The 22,237-nt window shown below is 41.9% G+C and overlaps 1 protein-coding gene across 1 annotated transcript; it reads right to left on the bottom strand.

The window, feature by feature from the left end:
- Positions 1–4,329: 4,329 nt before the first annotated feature.
- Positions 4,330–8,754, bottom strand: slc34a2b (solute carrier family 34 member 2b). Its single transcript, XM_041935188.1, has 12 exons — positions 8,709–8,754; positions 8,487–8,621; positions 8,263–8,391; positions 7,972–8,115; positions 7,772–7,883; positions 7,452–7,647; positions 7,268–7,363; positions 6,844–6,955; positions 6,164–6,331; positions 5,747–5,863; positions 5,536–5,660; positions 4,330–4,872 (listed from the first exon to the last, which is right to left on the bottom strand). Exons 1-12 carry the CDS (start codon positions 8,752–8,754, stop codon positions 4,330–4,332), a joined length of 1,923 nt encoding a protein of 640 aa, XP_041791122.1.
- Positions 8,755–22,237: the final 13,483 nt, after the last annotated feature.

The following is a 22,237-nucleotide window of genomic DNA, read 5'->3' as shown; positions in this document are numbered from 1 at the left end:
TGTCTAAATAAGCGACAAGTTCACCAACTTAAGAGATGAAAATGTGTCAGTGTTGAGTTTACGCCTTGTTTTTCACCCAAAAAAATCAGCCAATGCGGGTTTAAATTCATTTGCTCCAGTTTGAAGAGGTGAACTCTCTGCCCTCTTTGTTTTGTTGTGGAATTAAATCTAATTTGTTCAGCATGCAAACTCCTCCAGCCTCAGATCTGGTAGATCATCAACAATGACTTATCAGTTGCTCCTTGGAACGGTGAAGTACGATACAGCGATCTGATAAGTTTTTATTTATCGTGTTATGTCGGTCAATACTAAAGAGCTGATCTGTTCCAGTGTTTTATTTCGCAGTGAATTGGCTGTGATGTGCAGTCAACAGTTAGAGCTGGAGAGCTTTTATTGTCCTCTGTTGATCGCTTGTGTTGCCATGTGACCATTTAAATGAGTTGGTAGCATAATGACTGATGGAACCTTGAATGCTGCCGACTCAGTTTACTGCAGCTCCAGAGCAGATTGCTTGCAGACCCTGAGAGAAACGTGTAAAACGACTGAATATTTCTTGTTTTTCCATATCATAATTGGATTTACTTTCTAAATACATTCTTGTATTCGCAACGAGTGATGAGTTATTATTTTCTTATTTAACCATGAACAAATCCATAATCATACCTGCACACTTGCCTAAAGAGTTGAAGCTGAACAGGTGAAAGTCATTCATGTTTTTGCCAGATAATGGCCACGGAGTAAAATAATCTTCACATATAACTCTGCTCAGTAATGCTGGAATAGAATATAAAAGTCATGCAATTATCTTGAAACGGCCAGAACGTGCTGCTCATACCGACTCTGTATTAGTTTTCATTGCATCGGCTGCTCAGACCGCGAACCGGGGAAAACACATTTATCCGTGGTTCGCCGGTGGAAGCCAAAGCCCAGTCAGCTGTTCTTACACCGCTGATATCTCTGTGAACAATCTCAAGCCACTTTGTTGCAAAACGCTGACGGCTTTTGTGGATGAAGGTTTGTGGATGAAGGATTATGATGGATGGTGAAAGTGGAGGCGTGCTTTGTTCCACATAAATAATGAAGAACTGAAATGAAACATACGTCACAGCCCTTAAACAGTAAGGATTACAGTGTTTGCCGTACAGCATGGCTCAATATTTATATTTACTGTCTCACACAGTGTTTGAATCCATCCGTCACGTGTTCTGCACTTCTCTATCTTTACATTCTGAGTTGTGAAACCTACCTGATTCGTGTCTGTGGTTGAGGCAGAAATATGACAGCTGGTTTGCACTTTACATGAACTCCAGAATCTGATAACAGGGTAAAACTATTCTCATAGCAGCTACGGTAAAAGGCTCATGGATGTGACTGTTTCTGTTCATTATTCTGTTTGTTAGTACACAGATGACTCAAACAGATAAAACATCAGGGCCTGGAAGTTTCTTTTGCAGGCTGAATAATATGTGTTATGTTAACAGTTGCTAATTATCACAGTGTTTAACGGCTGTGTAACAGAAAAACAGGCTCCTCATAAAAGACTCAGAAAGACCTAAATAATATGAATAATTAAGATTCTTAAATTAAAACCTAGATTCCAGAGAAGTCTGGACTCTGTGTACAACTGAAGTTTATCAGCCAGGTCCTGCTGAGTAGTGGTGTGATGATGGTGTAGGAAGAACTCTGCTGATACAAGCTTGCGTTGAAGAGACCTTTATTAACAAGCAGTATCAGATCAGATGCCGGCCATCCGAGAGAGCTTCGGGGTCAGATCAGAAGACTCTGCCCTTAACATACAGACAACACAATATATAGCATGACTGTTTATCTAACTCCACCCATACCTTTCTCATCCTACAGACCAGATTATGCTCTGGGCATTGTCCCACTGAGGAATGTTCTCCTTTGTGACAATCTATGTCTACATCTAAAGTTAATAGTCCTAATAGCCCCCTAAACATTACTACCTCTGGTTTATCTATTCTTTATCTGACCCTTCGTAGCCTCACATACCACAACTAAAAGTGGTCTCCATTCCAGACATCAGTTTACCCCTGATCATGCTTGATCTGACCATATACCTCACAACATAAACAGAATCAATCATTTACAAATGAACTGTGTTTACAAAGTGTCCCTGAGTCCATGTATGAATCTCCTTTATCCAATCATGTGTTCACAAAGTGTTGAACCTCGCTCCATCCTCACTGTGAACGACTGAGCCTTTCCAGGATGCTCCTTTCATACCCACTCACGACACTATCACCTGTTACCAATCAACCTTTTACCTGTGGAATGATCCAAACAGGTGTTTTTGGAGCGTTCCACATCTTTCCCAGTCTTTAGTTGCTCCTGTCTCAACGTGTTTGAAACATGTTGCTGCGTCAGATTCAGAATGAGCAGATATTTACAAAAATCAATGAAGCTGATGAGGTCAAACATTAAATATATTGTCTTTGTGCTGTTTTCACTTGAGTTTATGCCATAAAGGATTAACAAGTTATCACAGCCAGCTCTCTTTTACAATGACGTCCTGATAACAGTTAGCAGCTCCATAGCAGCTTTGCTAACATCAGCATGCTAACATGTAAATGTTTAGCAGGCATCATGTTTAACATGTTCACCATAGTAGTTTAGCGTGTTAGCATTGGCCAATTAGCAGGAAACACAGAGTACACCTGAGGCTGACGGGAAAACCAGTAGTTCTGTAGGTATCTGGTGATAGCATTGGAGAACCTGATGCAAAGGTCACAAGCTGTCCGAGGTATATTCTCAATCAACTCATTTCCATATGTTGGGGTTTCGGTTTTAGATTAGGATTATTGTCATGTCCGGCACGCTGAATATTTGGATAAATGTGGGAAATATCTTCTCCGAATTTCATGGCAATCAAACAGCATATATGAAATACATCTGAAAATTACAATACAAATTAAACAGCACAGCAACTCAAATAAAACACCTACACTTCACTTCTCAAGACATTGGTTGAAGGGGATTAGTTTGTCTGGTTTTAAGAGTTTCTGCAGGTTGTTCCATTTGCCTGGTGCATCGTGTTTTAGGGCCGGCTGATAGGCAGCTCATTTGGGCATGGAGAATGAAAACATGAGTTCAAAGCTGCAGCAAACAGCTGCTCAGGGTTGCCCTCAAATCAATTACATAACTCTGCCAGGGTTGTCCACTGATAAATGCCACATAATGACTGTGAGCAATGATAATGATGAGTAATGATTAAGTAATAAAACAATAAAAGTTAAAGATTCGCTTTGATCAGAGTGTCTTGTACGCCAAGTCCACTGATGCTCCTGGACCCCGTAAACACAGGAAGGGCAGCGTTCACGTCCGTGGTGTGGGTGGGGCTGTGGGAAGATACCTTGATTGGACTTAAGATCAGATCGCTGCGATACCTGAAGCACCGTCACTGGCTGTGTTAAAGTCCTGCTGTCGTTTTTAGACTCGACCTCGAGCCATTCCTCTCCACTAAAAACGTTTCTACACACACATTTCAAACCTTTAGCAATTGCTTAAAAAATCAACCGAATCAAACGCTGCTTGGATAACATGACTTTAATTATACAGTAGACTTTGCCCGGTGCTTCGGTGTGAAGTCACAAAATGGCAGTTCAAAGGCAAATCAGATATAAAACGAGAATCTGTTTGTGGCAGGAAACCATTTTCTCTGAGGACACTTAACAGGGAATCAGTGAATCTTCTGATCCATCACCTGAAACACATGCATGACCAACTGTATCTGAGCTGAGCATCAAATGAACTGATTTAAACGACTTATCAGTATCCATAAATAGCTGTGACTTAATGCATGTGCATTAAAGTGATGGAAGTGTGTGAAAAAAAATGATAATACTGCACTTTAAAAATAGTAAATTTCTTTATTTACACATATTATAGCGTCTTAAATACTGAAGGATAACAAATATTTTAAATGCTACATTAAATGTCTGAAATTTAAATGTTCAAAGTTGAAACTACGACCAAAGGCCATTCACACGTGTCATAAAAAATATAAAAATAAATCCGGAGCCACCCACAATCAGGTCACAGCAGATAGTGAGTCTGAACAATAAAGTGAAAACATCATAAAATAAACATCTCATGTCCAGAAACAGCAGGTTGATGATATGTACAACGCTTCTGTTCATGTTCTCCAGAGTTATGGCGATCGACAGTGTTTACTACAGTGTTAAATACATCATCCGGCAGGAATCATCAACATACCACAACCTGAGAAGTGATGAACAATTACAAGTGTGCTCCAAATACCTTATTGCATTGACTATCACTCACAGATACAAATTTAGCTCGATGATATTAAAGTTGTGTTGCTTTAACAAACTCATCATCTGACATGGCAGGATTATCGTACATCTCCAGGCTCTTCGTGCTGCTGCTCCGCACCTTTTCCATCTTCTCCTCCTCATCTTGTCTGCAGCACTTGCAGCATTTGCAGCAGCAGCAGCAGTGTTTGCCACAGAAGCCAAAGGTGGAGGTCACCACAGCGTCCCAGGGTGCCATGGAGTGCAGGGGGCGGGGCAAAAAGTCCCAGGTGCGGAGGAAGGCGGGCAGGAAGCGGGGACAGCGAGACTGCATCACATTGACAATGATCACAAAGACGATCAACGCGACGATGGGCACGCCGACGCCGACCAGCACCTGCCAGCCGGCCAGCGACAGGCCGAACACGCCGAGAGGGAAAACCAGGAAGCACAGGATGAGGTAGAGGGCGGCAAACCAGCGGTATTTGGCCGTATGATTCCCCAGCCCTCTGGCCAACCTGATGGGCACCCGCATGAAGGGGATTGGATACCACAGGAGGATGCCCATGATGTTGAAGAAGAAATGGCAAAGTGCAATCTAGAAAAAAAACACACAGAGATGCCAGTCAGATGAAGCTAGGAATCGTTAGCTCTGCTAACATCAGCGTGCTAACGCGTAGATGTTTAGCAGGCATCATGTTTAGCATGTTCACCATAGTAGCTTAGTGTGTTAGTATTGGCTAATTAGCAGGAAACACAAAGTACACCTGAGGCTGACGGGAAAACCAGTAGTTCTGTAGGTATCTGGTGATAGCATTGGAGAACCTGATGCAAAGGTGACAAGCCGTCCGAGGTATATTCTCAGTGAATTAATTTCGGTTTCAGATTGGGATTATTGTCATGTCCGGCACCCTGAATATTTGAATAAATGTATCGTACAAGAGGATCAGAGTTATCAGAAAGCATCCTGTGGGGAACATGAATATCTTATTCGAATTTCATGGCAAACATGAAATTTTGCACCAAAAAAACAAATATGTCAACCTCATGGCAGCCAAAGAGGAAAAGTCAGGGGATCAGAGGGGTTCGTCCTTGAATGTTTTTACAACATTTCATCACAATTCATCGAGTAATTGTTGAGATACTGCAATTTGGACCAAAGTGGTGTATCCACCAAATGACCTAGATTGACATCTACAGAGCCGTGCTGCTAGCACGGCTAAAAACAGGCCCTCGAGGGAAGCTTTTTCCTGCATCTTACCTGCAGCGAGTTGGAAAGTGTTTCTCCAGGACTCGCCATAGCTGCAAGTATAGCAGTGGTTGTTGTGCCAATATTTGACCCCAGTGTCAGAGGATAGGCTCTCTCGAGGCTAATGACACCGATACCTGGTGAAAGAAGATTGATAAGATATAAATTATGCATCTGCATTTTGAGAAAACACAGTCAAAGCGTTATGTAAATGACAACTTACCAACTAGGGGAGTTATCGCTGAGGTAAAGACCGAGCTGCTCTGAACAATGAAGGTCATCCCTGCTCCCACCAAAATTGCAACATAGCCGGTAACCCAAGCGAAGGGGAAAGGGAGGTCTGCAATCAAACAGAAGGACAGGAGGAGAGCAATAAACCTGATGAAGTGAGCACATGGTGACCGCACGCGTTACGGCCTCATGACCAGAGCTAACAAGGAGCTTTATCAAAGCGGTGTTTGTGCCTGAGCTTCCTCCGTCACACATCAGGACAGGCGGGCCTGGAGGCGAGCCAGAAGCAACAGGGTTCCTGTACCTGTGTAGCTCATCAAGCATCACCATCAAGCAGATGTGCTGACTATCAAACAGGCTGCGGAGAGCATGTAGACGGGGAAGTCTTCTGCTTTTTTTTTTTTTTTACCTGTGTTAAGCACCTTCTTGATGACCACGGCCACCTGTCCCTGCAGCATTGAGTTGAGCAGCTTGACGATGAGGATGAGGCAGGTGCAGAGGATGAGCAAAGACGCAGCCAGGAGGATGAGGCCCACCGCCAGGTCCGGCAAACTGGTATTGACGAAGAGGTGTTTGCCTGCAATGGACGGTCAAAGAGATGATTGGCACTGAAGTGTCCACTCTGCATTATGTGACAGCCAAAAATAGCCTCATGTGGATGACTCATTTTACGGCAAACTGTCTTTGATAAAGGGGCTGAAAAAAAAGCTTTTTGTGGGGGAACAGGTGTCTTTCCTTAAGTTGGTATTTTACTCCACACCAGTTTCTGATCTTATCAAACAGAAAAATTGATGTCTTTTACTTTTAAAACTACTACTTTGAATAGGTGATCCATTTTATGGTCATGCAGCACTCGGGTGCTTCAACGAGGCAGCATGAATAGGCCTATTGAGCAGGTAGACGGGTCAAGGGAGGGTCTGAGCTGAGTCACTATAAAGACTCAAAGGTAGTCATTGTCCGGACATCAGAGGGTCTGGATGAAGGAGGCTGTTGTGTCTCATGTTTCACCGAGCTTCAGTGCATCGGGTAATCCGAATTGCTTTGTAAATGTTCTTTTTTCTCTACACGCACTGATGGAGTGACCCTTACATTTCTCGAGGTAAATGGTATGAGACGAGTTCTTCTGCAAGAGGAACTGGTCTCCATTCGCCCAGCAGAGGCCACCAGCAGGGCAGGTCTGCACTGTCACATTCCAGAAGGTCTGAGAGAAAAGATCGGAGGCGAAAACAGCTTTGAACACAAGCGCGATAATTAAGAAGTCAATGCAGCCGTGATAATCTTTAAATTATCGTCCGAAACGTTCCACCTTTTATAAAATAACACACCTTCAGAGTATGATCTAACAACACAATGACTGCGGTCACGATAGAAGAAGGACAATATCAGTCATTAAGAGAGAAAAAAGCAGAGGTAACCAAAGCTTTATCACATGTTTTTACTGTTCCTGTGTTATGTTCAGTGTGTGGCAAACTAATAATTGATGCATGTGATGCAGCTCTTGTTTATTTCTTACCGTGTTGGTCTCTGTATTGCACCATCTCTTGATCAGGCTCATGTTTCTGGCTGCCGGGTCGCCGGTGGCAATGCCAGTGATGACAGATTTGTCCAGCTAAGACAACACAGGTTAAGACGCTTTAAATAAATAAATCCTCTTTACATTGCACGTTTCTTGATGATTTCAGCGTGACCGCCTCTACCTCGATGATGGAGTTGGTGAGAGGGTCCGTGATGACGTTGAGCAGGTCGGGGGCGTCCTCGCCGGTCTGGATGTTGAAGGAGTCGATCAAGAGCGCCGTGAGTTTGTACAGAACGCCTGTGGCTACTTCCAGGGGCAGAAGAATCAGCACAGACAGCCAGTTAAAGAAGTCGTGGACTGTGGCGCCTGCAAACGCTCTGGAAGAGACGGAACACGCTTTTAAACGTATGGCAAACACTGTTTGTTGAGTTATTATTGTGCTGCAGCATCGGTTTAGTCCCACATGTGTCATAAAGTGCATTTTCACATGCTCTCGTTTACCTGCGGAACTCATTTCGGTCTCCTGCTTGCATCATAGCCACAATAGTGTTGGTGACAGACGTTCCGATGTTGGCGCCCATGATGATCGGCACTGCGGACTTGACCTCCAGCACTGAAGGACACGAGCAGCATTGTAAGAATGTGTACAAATCCGAGCACACGCATGCATCTTCCGTGTGCCAGTGTGTGTGTCTGCTTACATCCGGAGGACACCATGCTGACCACAATAGAGGAGGAGGTGCTGGAGCTCTGCACCAGCACCGTGACTAACACCCCGATCACCAGCCCGGCCACAGGGTTGGACAGCACAACATTGTCCTTAAAGATGTCACCAGCAGCTTTGCCTGCAAACACACACACAAACACCGTCAGGGCAAAAACACAGCACTCATTACACATTACATAAGACCTGGCATTATCAAGTCAATAAAGTGAATGTGCAGCGGTGGGTGAAGATAAAGACCGAAGGTATTAAGTGTAACTGGTTTTACCTCCGACTAGCTGGAAAGCAGAGCTGAGAACATCCAGCGAGCAAATAAACATGTAGAGAAGCCCGAGCAGCAGGATGATCTTCGCGAAAGCAGTCAGCACTCTCAGGATCTTTCCCTTCGTATCCAGCTCTGCAAAGAGGAACAAAGCGCAGAGTCAGACTCGGTTTGGTGAAGATCTTCCCCTCTGTGCAGTGCAGGTAAGGAGGAACGGCGAGCTGCCTCACCTGACCACTTCGGCCCAGTGTTTTTGAGCTCTGGGAGGTCCCAGGGATCTTCTTCGGGGTCTGGAGCCTCTTTCACGAGGTCCACGGTGGAGTAAGCCGGCAGGATGGCCACGTCTTTAGTCGAACTCTTCTCATCTAACGGAGGCAGGAGCGAATGTTAGAAAACGAGAAAACGACACACAGTCTGAGGAGGTTCAACGTGTCCCAGAGAAAAGGACATACCGAGAGAGGGGGAGGAATCAGTCCCCACTTGTGGTCTTGGAGCCATGACGATCTGTGGAACAAAAAGTCAGATCATTACATTATACACATGAAAATATAATATGTTCAAAATTTGGGCAGGTTTATGATTGGAGCAACAACTGATGCTGATGAAGTGGAACTGATGTCACCTGTGAGGTGCAGCTTCTCAAAAGCAGATGACTTTTTAAATGCAATGATTTAACTCTCAGATTTATTTACAGAACATGTTAAAAAAAAATAAGAAACGCAGAACAAGAATAATCTGTGAAATAAAACACACAGCAAACTGTCAACAAACACCATCAGTTCTTCATGTGTGAAAAGGAGCAGGAAGGAGTGAACAGTCCGGCTAAAAAGTCTACAAACAGTCTGTATAAGAACCATTTTAACATGGAGAAATGCTATACAGCCTTCAGTTGATCACCTTAAATCTCCAAACTGGCTGTTAAAATAAAGTAAAAACTCATTAAAAAGCGCGCGCACTCAAAAAGAATCACTGTAAAGGCTGTCCAAGATTATCAGACTAAAAAATCATCTCTCACACACACGTTCCCTGCATCCCGAGCCACACTTTGTCCTCGATCACGATCATTCAGTCATTTCACATGCGCTCGTGCGGTCTGTCGCCGACTGGAAGCGGCGCGGGCGGCATACACACCTGCAGCGGAGCGCTCTGGGCCGTGACGCGGGCGCTTCACCTGGGTTACCTGTTGCTCACTTAGAGGCTGAGCGCTGCTTTTATAGCCCCGCGCCGAGAGAGCGCGCACACGCACGCACGCACCCACGCATACACTCACACACACACTACTCTCAGTTCAAAGGTCGTCCACACATGTGCAGAGTACAAGTGGCTGAAAGGTACATGTTGCCTATATGGGGCACAGTGATAAAACCTGTGAAATGATCTTAGGGATGAGTTGATACAGATCACGCGCTGCTGGAGGGGAAAAGATAGAAAAGATGACCCTCAGTTCTTCTTTTTCTTCTTCTTCTTTTACATTAACGACATGTTGCTCGGCTTTTGTGAGTCCAGAGGTAAAAATTAATGTATCCTTTGTATATAAAGTCTATATTATGGGCTGGAACCTGTCTACAGGCTTTAGTCTGAGCCACAGGTGATGGACCAGTGCATAATAGAATGATGAAAAAAGGAAGCTGCCCCCTAGTGGTTGTAGATGCAACTCCAAGCTGCACATCTCAATTCTACTCAGTGGAGGAGGTGGCAAAAACTGTACAGAACAGCACAAAGACCTGATACTTCTGTTATTGATGATGTTTCTGTATTTTCTGTTTATTTGCTTGACTAGCTCAATCTATAAAAAACCTCTAAAAAACTTTTAAATTGAACAATATGACAGTATTGGCTACTACTATTGCTCTGCATCGTGTTCATCCTCTGTTGGTCTTTGCAAATCCTCTGGCACTGTGTTAGTAAACGTTTTCAAACATATATGGACTCGTCTCACTGTTCGTGCATTTTCATGCATTTCCAGCTGATGTGTGTGTGTGTTCGCAACCACAACTGCAGAATTTTCCATGTGCACTTCTACCTATCTTCACACACACCCGCCCATGCATGCATATACACACACTTTTATTATCTCTCTCCCACTCACACATGCGTACACATGTTTACAGCTCCTCAGATAGCACATGCATTTACACACACACACACACACACACACACACGGTCGTATGTACACACATTTATTGTTTATTAGTCGAAGTTTACAGCGAGAGATATGGCAGAGATATGACAGTAATAACATGGCATATTACATCTAAAATAAATGGTGTGAATAGGAGTAAATGATTAAGCTGGGACGATGTTTTAGTTAATCCCAAACTGCAATAAAAGAATCGCTGCAGGTTTAATGCTGGACTTATAAAAGAAGTTCGCTGAGTTCATGCAGATGACTGAAAGCAGATCTTTTTCAGGCCTGCATAAAGAATCAGTAAATGATTTATGAGGATTGATGTGTTGATGATGGTACTTGTTTGATATGGAATACTTGTTCTAATTGGCCACGTGAGACCTGGGAGCAGCGGTTGATTTTTATGGTAAATGTGGGACTAGCATGGGTGTTTCAGCAAGACATACTCACACACTGTGGAGAAGATGTTTTTTTTGTCTGGAATTGAACTCCTATGACTTCATTCTTAAAACAAAAACTCCTAAAGGCAGCCTGAAGAGTCCCACATGATGCATTTAATGTACTTTGGTCACCAGAGTCGGTTTAATGTGTGATCTGCTCCCCAGATTTTGATCCCTCTCGATGGCTGCATGTCTGAAAAGTCCATTTTACGCCGCTTCGATCCATTTTATCACTTTAAGACCGAAGCCTGCAAGTAAAACATCCAGTTATCTCTGTTGAATAAGATTATTCTGCCTTAAGGGGAACCTGATATTCTCAACTGACCCTGTAGCTTCAAAACAACAGCTCACAACCAACAATCATTACACTGAGCTACGTGACTGCGACAAGGCTAATATTATAATGACAGGTCAGGCAGGATCAGCTCCCCAGCGTTCAGCAAAACAATGCACCTACAAATAAAACATTAAAATTCTTACACAGATGTAGAGGATGTGCTTAATCAAACACAACATAATGCAACTGTCTACAAATACATACAGTAAATGATTTTTACCAACACATTTCTAAATACAGCAACCATGTCAAACTGTCTGATCATATGAGGGAACCTCAAAAAGTGACAAACATCAAAGAAAACATTCAGAACGAAGCACATATTTTAAAAGAATTTATTCATTACGACATCAGGAGCAACTGAAGGTTTATATTAAAAATATCTGCATGAAAAACCTGCAAAAATCTGAATCTGGATTTGAGTGAAATTAAGAAAACATTCAATTTATAATCTCTCTTTCTTTCTATTTATCTTTTTTCTTTCTTTTTTGACAACTGAAAATGAACAAGACTCTGTGTATAAATTGAATAACAACAAATAAATACAAAAAAATTAATGTTATATATGTGTACATGTTGTGTATTAATTCTTCATTAATTTCAGCAGTTTTCTGCTCTGTCTCTTAACACAGAAAAAGTCTCTACTATAAACTTCATTTACTTTACTTGTTGTGATTTTGTTATGAATCACCACAGATTCATTTGTGCTTTTCAGCAGGAGAAATTATAATCCACTAAGTAGATAAACCACATTAAAACCAGGTGCGGCACAAAATTGATTACTGATTAAAATACTATTTATTGGGTTATTTAACTGTGCCAACCCCCAGAAACGTAGCTTCGGTGCAGTGATGATCAGTCATATAATACATGACTTGATTGGCTCCAGCAGCGTTCCTTGTTCTGGCCTTGACTCCTCCACAGCGTGCACAGTAATATGACACAACCTGTGCACGAGTCCAGCTGGACTGAAGCGAAGTATGAAGATGCGTCTCACAGTGGCTTTATTTTACAATTCACCTGGTTATTTATTGACTAACACATTAGGTTTGATGCAACGTTTTTTTTTCTCCATGTGACTTCAGGAGACCCGCAGATGATGGAAAGATCAGCTCTGAGGTTTACCTTTAACCTTTGGAATGCTGCTTTCATTGTCTCTCCACCCACACGCGTCTTCTTCTTTTTTTTTTCCTTTTGGAAAGCTCAGACTTCTATTTTAGGAACACATTATGACATGTTTTTTTTATTTGACCTATATGCGCGACCTGCTAAGAAATTTTACCACCGCTCCTCTTCGTGCAGAGCCGCACTCTGTTTGCTCCTCCGCCTCCTATAGCTCATCCAAAATCTTTTGTTTTCCATCAGAGGTTTGTTGTGGTTGCAGAGTCAATGATTGCCTACAAGGCCACTGAGTTGCTGCCACCAATCTGCCATGCTGGCGCAGAGGGTCGAACTGTTTGCCCCCTTGTTACTGCCGGGGGCCACCCTGTAGTACCACGTCGTGAGCAGGCTGTGCTGTAATCCATAAAACCATAAAGCTCAGCTCTTAGAACTTGTCCAAACTGGTTGAACCTCCTCCGAGGGTGGTTCCAGTGTCAAGGCTACAGCGACACTGAATTTGGATGCGATGGTCTTTTTGTCGGTTTGGTCCTTCTGTTCTGAAGAACGCCATATTTTAATTTGGCCATCAGAAGAGAACATATTTCAGAAAATCATATTACATGATCCACCGTGACCCGAAGCAGCATGGAAAGCCCCTTTTGCTCATGCCGAAATAATGGGAACACCCGACACCTTACACACCAGTGTGGTTAATATTTGCGAGTGTGTGACATAATGCCTCTTTAGGTTCTGTACACTCCCAAAAAGTGCTGGTATCTTCTGACAGGTGGTGTTGACACCCCGCTGCCTCCGCACGGTCGAAACGTCATTTCAGATTTGCTTCAGTGAATCATTTTAAAGTCAATTTATCAAAGGCAGCTAGAAAACATGTGCAGAAAAGGAGTGCAGAAAATAGCACCTGGAGCAATGCCCTCTCACTATGTTACATGTAGTTTATTGTGCACTGAGGCACAAAGGTGGTGCTGGTCGCTGTCTCATGACCCTCCTGAGACACTGAACCAGTGAGGAAATAATCATTAACAATTTAACAAGACTTCAGCTTTGTTTCAGTGTGAGTAAATAAAGGGTGAAACGCTGCATCACAACCTGCAGTGTTCTGATGACACACAGAAGAGTTTGTTCACTTAAAGTCTTTAAATTTCTTTTTGATTTTCAGCTACTTTTACATTTAAAATCGATCTAGCAAACAACCAATTTTGATGAAACTGGTTATTGTTCTTATTTGCTGGTAGAACAACAACAGCAACAAAAATAGAAATGCAACGTTAACCTCTGCTGTAATCAATCCTACTTACAATCATGTTTATTGTCCTCGATAGAGACTCATTTATAGGCTGTGATACTTTCTGCTGTATTTGTGCTTTAACGCCTTACCTTGTGTTGTTCTGTGTTACATTAAAAAAACACAGGTGACTTTTTACCCCAAAAAACACGCTGGAGTATTTTTAGCCCAGAGTCGTGCCTACAGGTCTTCCATTTGAAGCTCCATACAGCCTTCACAACCTCTAGCGAGAAGACGCTGGATTTAGCCTGAGAGGCAAATCCCGGGGCAGGAAAAAAGTAAGTCACTGCACCTGCTGCTGCTGCTGCTGCTCGTTGAGCTGATTTCTGTGAGTGTGCTGTAATGATTGAAGGTAATTCAGACATCTTTTACAGGTGTGCTTCTCCCGTCTGGTCCACATTGTCTGAAGAGTAGGAGGATAATATTCAAAAAGATGTTAGAGTGTAAATCAAACTGAAACTGTGAAAGTAAGGTAGATAAAGAAAGGATTTTAAAAAGTCTCCAGTGTGAATTTCACCCCTGTTTAAAGCTTATTACAGAGAAGCAGCTTTATATAAAACGTCATGTGTGTAGCATGAGAGTTTATCTGCTTCATGTTTGTGTTAGAGAACACAAGCAGCCACCGGCTGTCTTCTTTTCTGTCCACTGGGTGGCGCTGCTGTGATGCTGTCAGCACTGAGCAGGTTCCCACATGTACCAGCAGATGGGGACAGATAAATGTCAAAAGGTTTGTGTTCATGTCATGGCTGAGGCAGAACTTCTCTCCTCAGTTGAGTCTTCCTGTCTGGTTTCACACAGTATCTGAACATTAGGAGAAGCTCTGAAATGCTTCTGCATTGAAACGCTGATGTGTGACGGAGCTGCTGCATCCTTAATGGAGTGCAGTGTGAAGCTCCTGCAGGTGTCAAGCGATGCATCAAGGATTCATGACTTTGTCTGGAGTCTTTTCAGTGTTTAGCTGCACTTCCACTGCGTTAGTGTAAAATCACCTGAACATAAGAATCGTGGTGTTTTTGCTACTTTAGGATGAGCTCCTTCTTCCACAGAGTCCGCCATGTTTCTACAGAGGCCCAGAACAGACAAACCAAACACTAAGTTTGGTGTTTGAGTTCTTTTCCATTTTTTAGCGGCCACCGTACACAAAGGGAGGGTGAGATGAGGCGTATACAACCTCGCTGCTAGATGCCACTAAATCCTGCACACAGGTCCGTGAAGTACATTTTAGAGGTACTTGTACTTAACTTGAGTATTTCCATTTTCATTTGCTTTAGATTTCGGCTCCACTACATTTATTTGATGGCAGATTCAGATTGAAAATCAAGTTAAAGATCAGCTGCAGCATTAATGCATCAATAACTATAATCCAATAACATAAAAGATGTCATTCTGAAATGGGCCTGTCTACATCATGAGTGCTTTTCATTTTGGTGCTTTAAGTATATTCTGATGTACTTTTACTTGTTGTGGAGTATTTCTTTACTGTGGTATTGCTACTTTTACATAACTGCTGATGCAAACATTGTGATACTTCTGCACTTTTGTGTAAACCCTCTCAAACATGGATCAAACAAAGCTGTGAGCTTGTTACTGCATGTACCTTTAATCATATTCTATCCTGCTAAAAATAGCAAAGCCTCTCGTCTCAGACCTGATGTATATTTGTTAAAAGTGGCTCAAAGTGCTGCTTTCGTCTGATGCAGCAGACTGCTGAGGTCGTGCATCAAGGTAACCTATTGCTGCGGTTTATCTCGTGAAGTGCTCAGCTCCCACCTGGGCGTATCAGACAGGACGTTCACCAGCGCCGACACTTGGCCGACCTTGGTGATGATTGATCGGAAACGCTGATTCATAAGTCCTCCGCACACGCTGATGGGCAGCCATTCCTCATTCTTCTTATCACACAGCACCGGGGAAGAAATATGAAGTGCTGCTGTGCATTTCTACAGAGATGGTGAATCTTTCTGTCTTCTAAGACATGAGCGTGCAGATTGTGTTTGATTCTCCCTGCTTGCAGTGCTTTGTAATAACCAGCTGTGGTTGTTTGTTTTAATTTACACGTGATGCAAATCTATTCACTCTGGTTTTATTAGTCATGTGGAGGCTGAAGGAGAGAAACAAGTCGGCTCAGCAGAAACAGCACGACTCATGGAAAGATACAATGAGAAAAAGAAAGACAAGATTGAATGAGATCAATAAAATATAAAGCTGTAGTGCTATGAAAGTAAAGATAAGGATTTTACTATACATCATTGTATGTATGTAAAACATCTGATATTAGGCATTAAGTAATTAGGTGACATTGATTGAAGAGGCATGCCGATAAAGGCATACAAGTTTATCGTACTGTATGAAAATGATGTTTTCAGCGGTGGCAGACATGTTCTGACCCGGATGAGAAATGAACAGAGAAAACATCTGGGACCTCATCTGGTGTCCAGCAGACCCTCAGTGGTGCAGCACGACCTGAAGAGAAAACATGACTTATTGATACACGAAATGTTTTATTTACCGGCGACATTTGACATGTGATCAAATAGAGTTTATGTATGAACCTACGTCACTGAGCCGCTTGCTGAGGGCAGAGGTACAGGTGAGGACGGGGGGCTTCTTCACTTCCTTGCAGAAACGGGAGGAAACAAAGCTGGTTAGACCCTGAACGTACCTCCAGAGTCTCCCTGAGAGAGAAACAGTGGTCACGGCAGGTCGTTCAGTTCTGACAGGTACAAGTTGTTTGTTGTTGCTCGCAAACATTCGGTTCAGTTTTATTCATAAAGCGCCAAATCACGACAGAAGCTGTCTCTGCAAAATAGTGTTCAGCACTGGGAAGATGTACTTCATAATGTCCTCTGAAGTACTCAGATGTCGCAGTGCCAAAGTGTAAAAATACTCATGTTACAAGTCCTGCATTCATAATATTACTGAAGTAAAAGTATGCATTTCATAATTTAGAATTGTATTATCAGAAAAATGTCTTTAAAATATCAAAAATACAAACAGTCTTTATGCAGACTGAACCATGTCATTGTTATATTCTATATATTATTCATTTGTTACTAAATTAAAGTACAAGTACCTCAAAATTGCAGTTATGCCTCGAGCTGCTTGTCGCCACTGTTCAGTTGCTGATAAAATCACGATGATAGTGAATTTAAATCGTTTTTTTCTGCTATAATGGAGCTATAATACCACACCACTGTGGAGCTTTTGGATTGTTTCCCAGGTGTCGTGTGACTGTAAATTTCCATTTTTCCATGTGTTCGTGGCGTCTAAGAGTTGAGATTGTAGATTGAAGGTGAAATATACAATTCAGTGATGACTGGCAAACTATGAGCTGCTGTTTCCAAGGTCACAAATTCTTTTTCAGTTTCATGTCTAGGATTTCCCACTGAACATGAACATCCTTGCAGAAAGAACAGCTGGACTGCAGCCACACCAGTTTAGTGCAGTTTGCTACCAGTTTTGGAGTCAAGACGTTTCCAGTGGTTAGAAAAGATTTGTCCCACAGTTACAGGGATGGAGTTACTTTACATCTCTGCAGGCAGCATTGGATTGTTAGCAAAAAACACACCTTCATCAACATCCAAGGAGAAAGACCTCACATTACTGCCCACATTACACGGTGGTCTCTGGGAAGTGCAGTGCAAATACAGCACTGGCAGTTTGGCATCAAATATATCACCATAACTAAACACAACCTCCCAGGCTGGTGTCTAATCAATAATTTGCATCGAGCTGCGTGGAAACATGCAGGGGAACATGAAAAGGCCTCCAGCTCGAACACAGAACAAACTGTTCCTGGAGGGAAACTGTGGGCTTTGTGAGAATGAGAGTGGCTGAGGCAGCAGCTCCGAGCGACTGAAGAAGAAAAGCAGGGAAGGAGGAAGGAGAGGAAGGCAGAGAAACTGAGACGAGGGTTTAGTGTCGTCAGCTGTCTTGGTGTTCGGCGGACTACGAGAAATAAATTTTCTTCCTGCGACCACAGAACTGGATAGCTTTGGGTTACCTTCAAGAGCAACAGTCCTGTAACAACTTTCTCTCCTTTAATAACATGTTATACATTCGCGAAGGGGCCCACGCTCCTGCTGAATCTGGACCCAATTCTTCACGCCTCGCTCAGACAGTATTCTTTCCTCCTGAGGGAAACTAATATCACTCTCTGGAGAAGACGGCGTGCATCTATAAATTTCCCCTTTTAGGAAGCAAATCAAATCAATACAGCCTCGACAGCTAAAAGGCTTTGCTTGTTTTCTCGCCATGTTAAGATAATTCCCAACGCCAGACATCGCATGAAGATTTATCAAGCAGACATGTACCGTATGTTTGCATAACACAGCAATGACAGAACTGTGAATAATTCAGATTAGGGCTGCAAAAATTACAGCCAGCAATGAATTAACCACTGATGCTGTTTACATGAGGTCACTCAGGCGGGAATTGTGATTTATTATTAGTGAGTGTGTTTAAAACAATAAATTCTATAAAGTACAACAGTGCGAAAAAGAATCAATAGCAATTTTAAATCATTTTAATTTTAGTGGAGTACAGTTATTTAAAATGCAAACACTGGATTTTACAGCGCTGCAGCTTCAGTACAGAACCTTCAATCACAAAGAGACGTTTAAAGTCGTTACGGAGGAAAAAGAACATTTGCTGCAAGCACTATGCACACAACTCTTTGAAATTTACCGGAAGATCATTCAGTGTCATTCAAAAAGTCAAATGAAAATGATAGAAACATACTGACTTATTAGTATCTTAAACATGATTTATATTTGCATTTTCACAAGATAGAGAGTTTACAGGCATGCTAGCAGCCAGGGACAGAGTCAGATGTCAACATTCAGGGCTTAGCCCAAACCTAGGAGACACCTGGGGCTATATGCACAATTTTCAAGCATTTTAGATAATAGAGTAACTGAAAATCTGTACATCATCATAACATCTATATATATATATATTTAGGAAATAAAAATTATGGGCATATATGGGCAATATATTGTTGTATTGAAGCAATTATTATATTACTTCAAACCATGGGTAATGTCACTATTAGCACTGAAATCATTGATTTAAGGTGCCTGAAGTTGTAAATAACCCACTAAAGTGGCATTTCAGCATGCTAGGATTTTATTGGCTATTTGGAGCGTCAGTCATCTGCAAACTCGGTTGCGATTGGCTCGATCTTCACACCCAGAAGAAGAGGAGAAGGCCCTTTCAATTAGCTCAGGTTGTAATTGGCTTCTCTAGTTGTTAGGCTTCAATATGGCAGATCGTGATTGGTCAAGTGAGGTGTCATTCGAAACCTGAGACTCCACAGAGGAAGTGGAGACAAGATGGCCGCCATCTGGCCAGCTAGCCAGCTGGGCTGGAGCCCAAAAAGCCAAGGCTATACTTATGAACAGGTAAATGCTAGTGTAGCATGCTAACATGTTGATGACATGCTGGTATGATATTTAGCATGTTAGCATTTGGTAATTAGCACAAAATCTAAAGTGCAGCTGTGGCTGACGGGCTTTATTATTAGTTTTGCAGGGATTTGCTCATAAATCAAAGTTTTGACCAGACTAACATGTTATCCTTTCGATGGCGCTACATGAAACGCTAAGGGGTGAGTTATTATAATTCATCTTGAGGAATGTCTGTACCAAATTTCCCTTGTTGAGACATTTGAGACAGACCAGCTTTGCCATCCACAGGCCAACAGCTTGGTTTAAAACAACTCAAGTCGATGTCTACTTTATCAAAACAGTCCTGAGGGAATGATCGCCATATCATGTTACAGTACATAACGTTTTATAGCTCAATATATTTGGATTTTATGATAAAATGGCTGGAAAAATATAGTTTGGTGTAAAGTTATATGAGCTCTTCCTAAACTGCCTGCATCTATAACCCTTTTATTGTTTCTTTTTCTCTGTAAAAAAGAATTTCCATCAAGACATTGTTCTGCTGAACTCCGTAAATCGATATTTCCAGAGAGAAATACAGTTAGCCACAGAAGCATGTCTGCTCTTTATTCAGTGGTAGCTCAAGACAGAGATAAATTATCTGAGACCAGCCAGCGCCGTTTAAGGCCAAGTATATATCTCCCAAGGTTTTCAGATATGTCAAAAATCTGACTAGTGCAGCCTGGAGACGGAAGAAATGCTGCCAATTAGACCTTCGAAACATAAATCACACTTTACTGCTCTGTCACATCAAGTGGCCAATATTCAGTTTCCAGTCACTGAGAAGAAGAATATCAGTCATTAATGGAAGGTAAAAAAAAATAGGCTGAATAAATGCATACTGCATGCAGCTTCTCATGAGTTAGTGCATGATATCAGCTTTCACCACAAGAGAGGAAAAATGTGACGCGTGAACATGATATTATTTGGTTGAAGGCGCACGGTATAGCCTACAGTATGTCTCCTAGTGACCAATAATATTTTCAGAGAGGCAGATTTCACAATATTAAAGGGATAGTTTGACATTTTGGGAATACTTGTTCAATTTCTTGCCAAGAGTTGGATGAGAAGATTGATACCAGTCTCATGCTTGCATGATAAATATGAATCTTGCCAATGGCGGCCGTTTTTCAGATCCCCTACTTAAGTAAAAGTACTAAAACCACACTGTGAACGTACTCCACAACAAGCAAAAGTCCTCAAAAGTCAAATCACAGTGCAGTAAAATACTCACTGTCAGCATTTTATTATTATATCTGATGTTTGTGCCTTAATATTACTTGCTGCATTAATGTTGCATGTCATTGCTGTAGATGTTTATGGTTGAGCTCATTTTGACTGCTATAGGATGTCCAATTTACAGCAACAGCAATGCATCATGTTCTATAAGATCATCATATGTTTGTGGTGTCGCTGCCTGTTTTCCGCTTTGTTGTGATGCATTTTCCAGCTAATCCAAAAGTGTTTTTAATTAGATTTTATCTCATTAAGTAGGATAATTTTCCTATCCCATGAGGGAACACTTCATCCTTCAGTTTAACAAAAACATTCAGATTCAGAAACACTAGATTGGAGATACGTGGTTTTCACTGGACAGGAGGGGTATGATCATTTGTCATCTGAAAAGTAACTAAAGCTATCAGAGAAATTGTGTTAAGTAAAAAGTACATTTGATTCTGAGATGCACTGGAGTAGAAGTCTAAAGTAGCATAAAATGGAAATACTTCAGTAAACTTGAGTAAAACTACTTAGTTCCAATCTACCACTGAAGCTAGCCTACGCCCAGAAGCTGATGATTTTATCTTATCATAAAATTGTCTTTTTTTGGATACAACCATTTTTACGCACGTGTTAATTGATGGGTTTTAAAGGTGCTGGTTGGTGGTTTTATTACCTGTGCACGGAGCTAGGCTAGCTGTTTGTTTCATGGCTTTGTGCTAAGCTAAACTAGCTGGCTCCTAGCTCTAGCTTCATACTGCAAATGCAAAATACCAAAATAGCAAAGGGGAACCAAAGAAAGATAGACTTGATAAAAAATATTTAAATAAGTCATCCTGCATTGCTACAAATCATCATGAAACCAATAAATGTACATTGTTTACAAGAATACTTTGACATTGTTGGACATATTTTTATTTTCTTTCTTGCTGAAAGCTAGATGAGAAGATTGCTACCACTCTCATGTTTGTTTAGACATGAAGCTACGGCCAGTTAGCCTGTTAGCCTAGCCTAGCACAAAGACTGGAAACAGCTAGCCTGGCTCTTTCAAATGAAAACAAACCATCCATTCATGCCTCTAAAACTCACTAATTTATTTGTTATACCTTGTGTACTCTGTGCAGACACAGTTATGTTAAAATTACACATTTAATGCTAAGCTAAGCAAGTTGGCTGCTGGCTGTAGCTTCATATTTACCAAGTAAACATGAGAGGGGCATCAATCTTGTCAACTAACTCTTGTCAAAAAAGCGAATGTGTGAATTTCTCAAACTCTGAACCCATTCCTTTTGTGATAATTCCCAGCAATGCAAGATGAGTTCATTGAATTTTATGATCAGCCAAAAAGACCAAGCCTTTGTTTGGCCCCCTTGGCTATTTTGGTACCATCCAGTTCTCCCACTTCTGTGTTTGCAGGAGTGATGGAGAAGCAGAGTGAAGTCTGCCTTCAGGCTTCAGTCCGACATCATTATGTCTGCTAGCAGCTCTGCCAAAATGTTGCCTTCAGATGGGTTTTTTTAAACATGCAATCCTCTTCTGCAACTCCTGAGACTCTCTGTTCTTATTGCTGCTCTGCTTCTCAGTCAAGATGGATGGCATGGGTTTAATCTAATTATTGCAGCAGATGTTGGTTCTGAGTACTTTTTAAAACATTTGCTCAGCCATGAAAAGTTGAGTGAGTAATCTTTTTTCAGCAATGTCCTATTTCACACTTGGCTGCAGTCTTTTTCTGTTGGACGCTGCTTCCCTGGTGGTTAAGTGCTTTTTTCAATGGGACTTTACCGCAGACAAGTGTCCAATTTCAAATTCATTTCTTACACTATGCATGAAGAATTAGAAGAATGTTAAACATTACTGCTGTTATCTGTCTGTTATAGATTGAGACGTCACTTTACATTTGGGCAGACTTGGCCACAGTTCTCAGGTTGGGGTCATTTCAGGCTCACCTGGGGCTCTTAACCAATGAAAAGCGATATTTAAGTCTGTTGTTGTAAGGTTTAAGTCAGG

Source organism: Chelmon rostratus, chromosome 4 (genome assembly GCF_017976325.1).
Source record: "Chelmon rostratus isolate fCheRos1 chromosome 4, fCheRos1.pri, whole genome shotgun sequence".
Classification (NCBI taxonomy): Eukaryota; Metazoa; Chordata; class Actinopteri; order Chaetodontiformes; family Chaetodontidae; genus Chelmon; species Chelmon rostratus.
The sequence above is the reverse complement of the archived record's forward strand: the minus strand, read 5'-3'. Positions and strand labels throughout refer to the sequence as shown.